This window comes from Lactuca virosa, chromosome 7 (genome assembly GCF_052849685.1).
Source record: "Lactuca virosa cultivar CGN04683 chromosome 7, Lactuca_virosa_CGN04683_v6, whole genome shotgun sequence".
NCBI lineage: Eukaryota > Viridiplantae > Streptophyta > Magnoliopsida > Asterales > Asteraceae > Lactuca > Lactuca virosa.
The window spans coordinates 121,269,717-121,279,310 of NC_136432.1; the positions used below are offsets into that span (position 1 = coordinate 121,269,717).

The 9,594-nt window shown below is 37.9% G+C and overlaps 1 protein-coding gene and 1 non-coding gene across 2 annotated transcripts in view; one reads left to right on the forward strand and one right to left on the reverse strand.

Annotated features, from left to right (window-relative positions):
* LOC145127094 (uncharacterized) overlaps positions 1-465 on the forward strand; it is a 62,267-nt gene extending 61,802 nt beyond the window's left edge. Inside the window, exon 3 of the mRNA XM_079062340.1 lies at positions 247-465. Within this exon, the coding sequence (XP_078918466.1) occupies positions 247-465 (219 nt within the window). The remainder of the gene's footprint in view (positions 1-246) is intronic.
* An 8,514-nt stretch (positions 466-8,979) lies between these two features.
* On the reverse strand, positions 8,980-9,087 carry LOC145128107 (small nucleolar RNA R71). Its single transcript, XR_013716708.1, has one exon. It is a non-coding gene; the product is annotated as a small nucleolar RNA R71 (small nucleolar RNA).
* Between the last annotated feature and the right edge of the window lie 507 nt (positions 9,088-9,594).

Consider the following 9,594-nt stretch of genomic DNA (forward strand, 5'->3'; position numbering starts at 1 on the left):
GAACATATTATAGTTGATATGAGATTACCTTGATATCTCAATCATTTCTATGTTTAGGATAAAAGTTCTTCTATATACCTCTTCTGCTCTAATACTTTCACTTCACTAGTTTCTCCTAATCAAACTCAACAAATGTATTCGATGCAAATAGCAAATAGTGTGGGTTTCCATTCTCGTGCCCCATTGCTAGTTTTTGAAGAATATGATCATTGGAAAGTCAGGATGAAAATATTTTTACTTGGTAAGGAAAAAGGTGAAGAAATATGGAGGTCTGTGAAAGATGTTCCTCATGTTTTGGTGAGACAAACGGTGAAAGATGATGTTGCAACTCTCATGGGCCAAGAAGATCAACGCCCGACACCTTTTACTGCTGCAGACATCAAAAAGTTGCATGCTGATCAGATTGCATTTTCCGAGATGGTGTTTGGTGTTCCTTCGTCTCTATTTGAGCACATTAAGTTGTGAAAGTCCGCAAAAGAGATTTGGGACACTCTTCAAGACCTGTTCGAAGGTTCCAAGAATATAAAAGACAAACGTCTGACTTCGGCTGTTAACGATTTTGATACCTTCACCACTACTCCAGGTGAATCTGTAGCCTTGGCTTCAAATAGGCATCAAATTGTTGTAAACAACATGAATGCACACGGAATAATCATAACTCCTCTTGAGTATAATCTGAGGTTTATCAATAGCCTCAGAAAAGGCTGGGTAAATTTCAAGTCATGTCTTCAGAGTAATGGATCTTTGAAGAAGTTGAAGCTTTATCAACTCTTTCACGAATTAGAAGGCCACAAATCTAATGTTGCACAAACGTTAAGAGAACTTTTTGGAGGTCCTCTTGCCTTGGTTAGTTGTGTTAACCCGCTTATTCCGAAACCACCTGCGTCAGATCCCATCGAAACTATCCCACCTGTTCCAAACGATTCAGAAAATCATGATCTCAATCCAGCTGAGTTCGAATTTCACTTCCAACAGGAGTTTGAAATATTGTCCATGAAATACAAGCGCCCATGGAATCCTAATCATAAAACTTATCAAAATCGATTCCAAACACCTCATCAAAATAATCATCTACCAATTCCTAAACCTTCAGAGAACCTACCTGCTTACAAACTCAACATCTCCTCATCAAGTCACCCCTTGGAATCCTATGGAATTCCGAAGTCAGATAAGTGTGGACATGGTAACCATTTTGCCAAAGACAGTTTGGGTGAAACCTCTCAGAGCCTAAAAGTTAAAGATTCTGCATACTATGCCCGCAGAGCCCAAGAGCTGGCAGCAAGTGAGAAATCTTTTGTTACTACTGTGTGAAGAGATGTTGAAGGGTACTAGTCTTCTGGAGATGAGGATGAAGTGAGTACTTAAAGGAATATGTGTCTTATGTCAAGACAGTCAATCAAATGTGATGAAGGCTACTGGTCATCAGGTTAAGAAGAACAAGATGAAGATGATGAGCCGAACTTTTTCTATATGGCAACCAATGATCCACCAGGCAGAAGCATCGTTTAGCAGGTAAGATGTATGATCATTGAAAATAATTTTGATTTATCACTTTTTGAACCATATCTAACCCATATCTAATCAGATATGACCATCATCCATAAAGCCTATGAGTCTGCCATAGAAGTAAGTGAGAAGATGGAAAGTGAAATGACTTGCCTTAGATTATGCTTTGCAGATAGAAAGCTTAATATCTAATCACTAGAAAGATAGCTTGTAATGTCTCAAGATGAATGTATCATTTTAAAAGACAAATGTGAAATCACATTTTCTGAAACAAATGTCTTAGTTTTTGGTAACAAACGTCTTAATGCCAATGTTAAATGTGACTCGAGCATTTGACTTATGTTCAATGGAGCATTTGGATCATGTTCATGGAGCATTTGGAGCACTTGGAACTTAATGGAGCACTTAGGGTTCTTAGAGCATGTGACAAAGGAACGGATCATCTAAGAAAGAAATGGATAGTCTAAAAAGGAACGGATCAAGTGCCAAAGGAATGGATCATATAGAAGGGGGTTTGGAGCACCTGGAAGATGTTTGGAGCACTTGTGAGTGATATGGAGAAACAAGGGAACCTTGTTGCACTATATGTTGAAGGGATGATTCAAGAAGGATGTTATTGCGCCAAGGTTATTCCTTGTTGCGCCATTATGCTCCCTCTTGCTCCATGAGGGGTTCCTCTTGATCCATGAGGATCCCTCTTGCGTAATGGGATACTCCTGTTGAGCCATAGAGTATGCTCTTGCGCCATGCATGGACTTGTTATGCCATGTATGTTCCTGTTGCGCAAAGGTGGTGTTGTTGCTCCAATCTTGATGTACTTTTGCCATACTTGAAGCCTGTTGCGCCATCCATACACTTGTTGCGCCATCATGGTGTAAGTTGGACCATCTTGGTACTTGATGAGCCAAGTATGATATGGAGTCCTCTATGATGCTCAAGAATGTTGTAGAAGATGCTGCATGGCAGAATATGATTGGTTGCCTCCATTCATGGGCCTATTGGCAATGGGCTTGGCCCATTAGGGTTTTAGGTCTGATCACTCAAGTATAAATAGGGATGCATGCTAGGCCATTTTGTATCTTGAATTCTAGAGTGATAGGAAAATCTCTGTGTAATTGTACTTCTAACATCTATTTGAGAGCTCTGAAATAAAAGAATACTCGCCTCCTGCCCGTGGACGTAGGTGACCTTGACCGAACCACGTAAATACTGTGTCTTTTGTGCTTATAATTTTGCTAGTTATCCGCTTTACTTCCTAACAAGTGGTATCATAGTTGGGGTTTGCATTCCTATGATTGAAGATGTTTACTCACAAGTTTGATTTAGAGAAGTTTAATGGCTCAAATGACTTAACTTTGTGGAAGGTGAAGATGAGAGCTCTTCTAGTTCAACAAGGATGTGCGGTCGAGACTAAAAGGAGAGACAAAACTGCCAAAGGACATGGCGGCTAATAAGAAGGTGGACATTATGACGAAGACACATAGTGCCATTCTGTTGAGCTTAACAAATGAAGTATTAAGGGAGGTCGTGGATCAAACAACTGCTTATGGGTTATGGGATAAACCTTGTTACAAGTACCAAAACAACTCACTGACGAACAGGTTGTATCAGAAGCAAATGTTGTACACTCTCAAAATGTCTGAAAGTACCCAAGTGAAAGATCATCTGGATAACTTTAATCGCATCATCTTGGATCTATAAGGGGTTGATGTGAAGATTGAAGATGAAGACCATGTGCTCATTCTCTTATGTTGTCTTCCTAACTCATATGAGAATTTCATTGAAACCATGCTCTATGGTAGGACAGCAATCACTGTGAATGATCTGAAGGACTCTCTGATGTCCAAGGATCTGAAAAGAAAAGTTTCAGTTGGAGAGGAGGTGTCCAGTTCTAGTTTGTTCACAAGGAGAGGGAGGACAGAAGAGAGGAAAGGGGAAAAAGAACGAGATCATGTTCTAAATCAAAGTCTAAAGGTTCATCGAATTCCAAGTGTTATAACTGTAAGGAGAAGAGGCACTTCAAGCGAAATTGTCCACAACTGAAGAATGAGAATTTCTAGAGTGAATGAAGTAGCAATAACACTGTTGTTGTGGTTCAGGAATGTTTTGATGAAGGGGACGATGGTGATGTACCCATTGTATGTACATCAAGTTCTGCTGATGCTTGGGTCTTGGATTCTGGAGCATCCTATCACATGACGTATAATCGTGACTGGTTCGGCTCCTTCAAAGAGTGTGATGGGACAGTCAAAATGGGTGATGATTGGGTGAGCAATATCAAAGGTAGTGGCACGGTGCAGATCAAGATGCACGATGGCATGGTCAGGAAGTTAGATTGTTGGTATGTTCCAGAACTTCGAAAGAATTTAATTTCTCTTGGCACATTGGCTAAGAATGGGATGAGGTATGCTGGTGAAGGTGACTGGGTCAAAGTGACCAAAGGTTCTCTTGTTATAATGCAAGGGAAGATGAATCGTGGAGGGATTTATAAACTAGAAGGCGGTATGGTTATGGGAACGGTGGCTATCTCCCAATCCTTGAATGAAGGTGATGATCAGACAAAGTTATGGCATCGTAGGATGGGGCACATAAGTGAGAATGGCATGTCAGTTCTAAGTAAACAAGGACTGATTGGTGGAGAGGCTACTGGAAAGATAAAGCTTTGTGAAGCTTGTGTGAAGGGAAAGCATCGCAAAGTGAAGTTCGGTATCGGTCAAAACAAAAGCAAAGAAATCTTGGAGTATGTTCACTCAGATCTGTGGGGCCCTGCACCAGTCAATTCTCAATGAGGATGCTTATACTTTGTGACGTTCATTGATGATTATTCATGGAAGGTTTGGTTTTACTTTTTAAAGACCAAAGATGAGGTGTTTGGGAAGTTTAAGGAGTGGAAGACCATGGTTGGGAAAAGGACTGGAAAACAGGTCAAAACTATGTGGGCTGACAATGGGTTGGAATTCTACAATACTCCATTTGACAATTTCTGCAATGAAGAAGGTATAGCGAGGCACCACACTACACGACACACACCATAGCAAAATGGAGTGGCAGAACGGATGAACCAAACTCTCATGCAACGTGCAAGGTGCATGCGAATATTTTCTACCTTATCCAAGCAATTCTGGGCAAAAGTAGTTAACACTGCTTGCTATCTGGTGAATAGATCACCATCAACTGCAATAGACTTGAAGACCCTCAAGAGGTATGGTCGGGGAAACCCTCTGACTATTATGGTTTACATATATTTTCATGCCCCACATATGCTCATGTGAATGATGGTAAACTTGAGCCAAGGGCAATGAAGTGCATATTTCTAGGATATGCAACAGGAGTAAAAGGTTATCAACTGTGGTGTATAGAAGAAGGAAGAACTCCTAAAGTTATCATGAGCATAGATGTGACCTTTGATGAATCTTCCATGGGTAACCAGGGAGGAGGTGATACAAGTCAAGCAGGGAACAAAAATCAGGGTGCTAGCCAAAAGGTGGAGTTTACAACTCAAACTACAGACAGATTTGTGATAAGTGACATAGAGCAAGGCGGTAGTAAACAGCCTGGATAAGATGAAACCCAAGAGAAACCTATGGGATCTTCGTCCAGTGTTGCTGATGTCGGGAAGGATGATATGTTTGAATCTATAGCAAAGAGAAGATCAAATAAGGTCATTCGACAACCTGATAGATATGTGGGATGTGTGAATTCAAGTGAACTTGACTCCATTGCTTTTGCTTTAGCAACTATAGAAGATTTTGACATTGAGGATCCTAAATCGTATAAAGAGGTTGTGGTGAGTAAAGAAGCAAATGACTGGTTGATGGCCATGAATGAAGAAATGCAATCATTGGAGAATAATGAAACATGATATCTTGATCCATTACCAAAAGGAGCAAAGCCAGTGGGATGCAAATGGATGTTTAAGAATAAGGTAGGGATACCATGAGTTGAACAAGCTAGGTTCAAGGCAAGGTTGGCGGTGAAAGGGTTTTCTTAGAAAGAAGGACATGCTTATCACAAGCTGTTCTCACCGGTCAAGAAGCACAAAACAATTCAGGTTGTTTTGGCCATGGTGAGTGCATTGGATCTGGAGCTTGAGCAGCTTGATGTGAAAGCTTCATTTCTTCATGGGAACTTAGAAGAGAAGATGTATATGTCCCATCCATATGGATTCCTTGAATTTAAGAAGGAACATGTATGTTTGCTGAAGAAATCCTTGTATGGGTTAAAGCAGTCTCCAAGACAATGGTACAAGAGTTTTGATTCATTCATGATCTCGAATGGCTACACTTGGAACTAGTTTGACAAATGTGTTTACTCAAATGAATTGTTACCAGATTCCTGCATATACATGTTGCTATATGTTGAGAGGAAGGATTTGGGAGCAGCAAAGAAGATACTGGGGATGAATATTCAAAGAGACAGAAGATCAGGGCAATTATGTATTTTTCAACAAAATTACTTTGAGAAAGTTCAGCAGTCCTTCAACAAAAGTACATAGACAAATAAATATTCATGGTGTTGAATTGTCTTGGTTGACCAATTATCTCTAGTGTTTGAGTATCTCACCATCTTGCTTAATTGCAAACTCTTTCGTTATTTTATCCTTTTAGTTTTCAAACAATTCACCCCCCCCCCCCCTTTAGTTTAATTCTAGTTAGTTAGTTTATTCTGCTTGATCAATTGGATTGCATTAATGATTGAATACAACCATTTCCAAGTGGATAGATCCTCTTTTTACTATTATATTATGTTTTATTTGCAAGTAAAAGAGTGTAATTTTCTTGATGAACTTGACATCCCACAAATTTAGGGTTACCTTATTTAGATTTAGGATCAAGGAAATAGGGAATGATGTTTGAGTAAAATTGATATATGTTAAAGAAATTAGTTTATGTTAAATACTTAGGATCAAAATGTTAAATAGTAGTACAATTTTTGTTACATCCAATTATAATTATGAAAAATGCACGGCTGTTGTCAGGGTATATGATATGACCCATAATGCATCGTGCATATATATATATATATATATATATATATATATATATATATATATACTACATACAGATGTAATGTATGTGGGCATATGGTTTTTGTGTGTTTCGGTGTTGGGTAAGGTTGGGGATAGGGTTAGGGCAGGGAGTGTTGATATTTTTGTCAACGTATATGATATGTCCCATGATCTCTCGTGCATATATACACTCCATATAGATCTAATGTACATGGGTATATGCATGTTGTGTGCTTGGGTGTTGGGTAAGGTTGGGGTTAGGGTTAGGGTTGGGTGGTGATATGTGCATATTTAGCTATAATTATGCTTAATTTGGGAAAAAAGGTGCTTCTTATGTTTGAAATTTGTTTTGGACAAAAAGGAAGCAAACGAGGAGCTAGAAGCACGAATGGATGTGTTAAAGCATGAATGAAGAAAAAGAAGACCTGAAGATAAAGGACCACGGCATGGTGATTGTCAACCACGACGTGGAGAATGGAAGATTCCCAATCATTAACGTTGACTTGGAGAATAGGAGATTTTAATGAAGACCATGACTTCGTGGCAGTTGACCACGTCGCGGTGACCATTTTTATGAAAACTATAAGTATCCAATTATTAGATCGAATAGGGAGACTTCCAACCGGTTTTCTGAGGAGAATTACGATTAAAAACCTCTGTAGCTCAGGAGAAGATCGAGAAGCAAGTGGAGATTATGAATTGAAGAAGATTAGAAGAATTATACATAGATTTAATCGATTTGCTCATGACTAGTCTTAATTACATAACTTTTATCTGTTTTTATGCTACTATGAGAGGCTAGAAACCTTTTACTTCTGTTTGGTGAAGATGAACCTAATCCTTATGTGTTTATTTCGTTTATTGGATGATATATGTTGATTTTAGTTTTTTTGGATATTTAAACCCTAGCATGTTCTAGTTCTAGCTTATTTTGCTTTTTAATCAGATTTTGTGTAATAGTTGATCATTCTAATTGCATGAATTTGTTATATAATTGTTTATGATCATTAAATAATTAGAGCTAGGATTACTAACATATTAGATAAACTAATTAAAGCCAGTTACTTTAACTGTGTTAGAGAGCATAATTAATATTAACTTGTGCTTGGTTACTTACCTTGATCATAGGAAAGTAACTACAATCATTCATTGTCCAATTTGTGTTGATTATCGATTTTGTTGTTTAATTTGTGCTTGATCATTGCATGGTAATTCACAAATTGAGAAGTCTAGATATTTGATCATAATAGTTAGTTAACAAATTGGTAATCAATATATTTTATCCATTAGAAATCAATCATAGGAGAAGGTGAAATCGGATCTAAGCAGAAGTACTCTTTAATTCTTGAAGTTTATTTGTTTCCTTTGCTTGTTAGTTGATATTAGCTGATTTAAATTCTTCTGATCTTAGAAAATCAGTAAAATCACCCAATCAAAGTTTGTTTTTTTAGTTTAATTAGAAGTAGTTAGATTAATTAATTGAATTTTGTTCCCTATGTTCAACACCCGATTTACCCAATCTATTTATAATCTGACCAGGTACACAACCTATAGGTTCATATTTAGTTAAGTCAGTTAAGTTATAAATTTAAGAACAGTAGGTACTATTGTACAGATCAAGTTTTTTGTGCCGTTGTCGAGGAAAGAATTATTTGATTTATAGTTTAATTGCTTTTAGTTACTCGATCCTTTTTTGTGGGGTAAAAACCGTAAACAAGTTAATTTTCTACATTAATTTTATTTTATTTTTCTTTCCGAGAATCAACCACGTCGTGGTTATCTTTGCCACGTCGCGGTTACTTCTCAGTCAAATTTTAGTTTAGTAATTTTTATTTCTTTTATGCATTTTTATTTTGCTTTTGTTGTAGTGAATTATGACCCGAGGATTAAAAACTCCAATAATTCCACCACTTCAAAATCTAGAATCAGCTTTCCACAAGAAGAAAGACAAGTGGGTAAATGAATCAAGTAGCACTTTCTAATCCGACAAATTCGAGCTTTTTGAGAAGACTCCAAGCAAGAGGGAAATAGGATACGAGCTAGAAACATCTATCGATGGAACTTCAGACGAAGAGATAAATAGCGAGGTTGAAGAGATGGCAGATATCACGAGAATGAGCATGGGGAATACAAGAAGAGGATACGTGAGGATAATGGACCAGGTCTTGTAACACCCGAGATTCCAGCTGAAAGAAGTGTTGAGCTCAAGGGGTATATTCCATCAATTCTAAAGGACATACCTTTTTCTGAAAAAGAATATGAAGACACATTAAAGCACATAGATGAAGTAAAGGACATTGCAAACTACTTCACTGTTCCAAATGTGCCACGAGAATCATTTTTACTTAGGATGCTTTCGGTTAAGCTAAGGTTTGGTTGAAATCGCTTGCGCTCGTATCCATTATTACTTGGGCTAATCTTTGTGACACTTTTATTGATCTATTTAGTCCACCTTCGAAAATCTCAAAGTTAAAGAAGAAATTTGCTAATTTTCAACAAGAAGTCAGACAATCGTTGTATGAAGTGTGGGAAAGATACAAAGGCTTTCTTAGAAGTTGTCCTCAACATGATCTCAATTTTCAAAAAGAAGTGTCCATTTTCTATGATGGGGTGAATGTCACAACAAGGCAACTTCTTGACTCTCAAGGACCAATGACGAAGAAAGACCCGACCATGATTAAGGAATTGATTGAAGAATTCGCGAAGCACTCATGTGAGTATCATAACCCAAGAGAATATGTTACTAGAGGTAAAGGAGATGGAGGGAACAAGAATTTAGCTTTGTTTTTGGAAAAATTAGAGAATATGGATTGGACGACGACAAAGATGGATCAATCCATCCATGCAATTCGTGTCGGTGTGATAATTGTATCGGACCACATTTGACCAAGGATTGTGATCTAGATGAGAATGGTAACTGGAAAGCACAAGATTTTTACTCGAGTGGTGATCGATTTGATGAAGATTGGAGAATGGCCAAAAAGGAGTGGTTGCCTTATGAAGAGTACAAGAAGCAAAATGAAGAGATATTTAGACAAACAGGTTGAGGCTATTACCAAAAAAGAACAACCACCACCCAA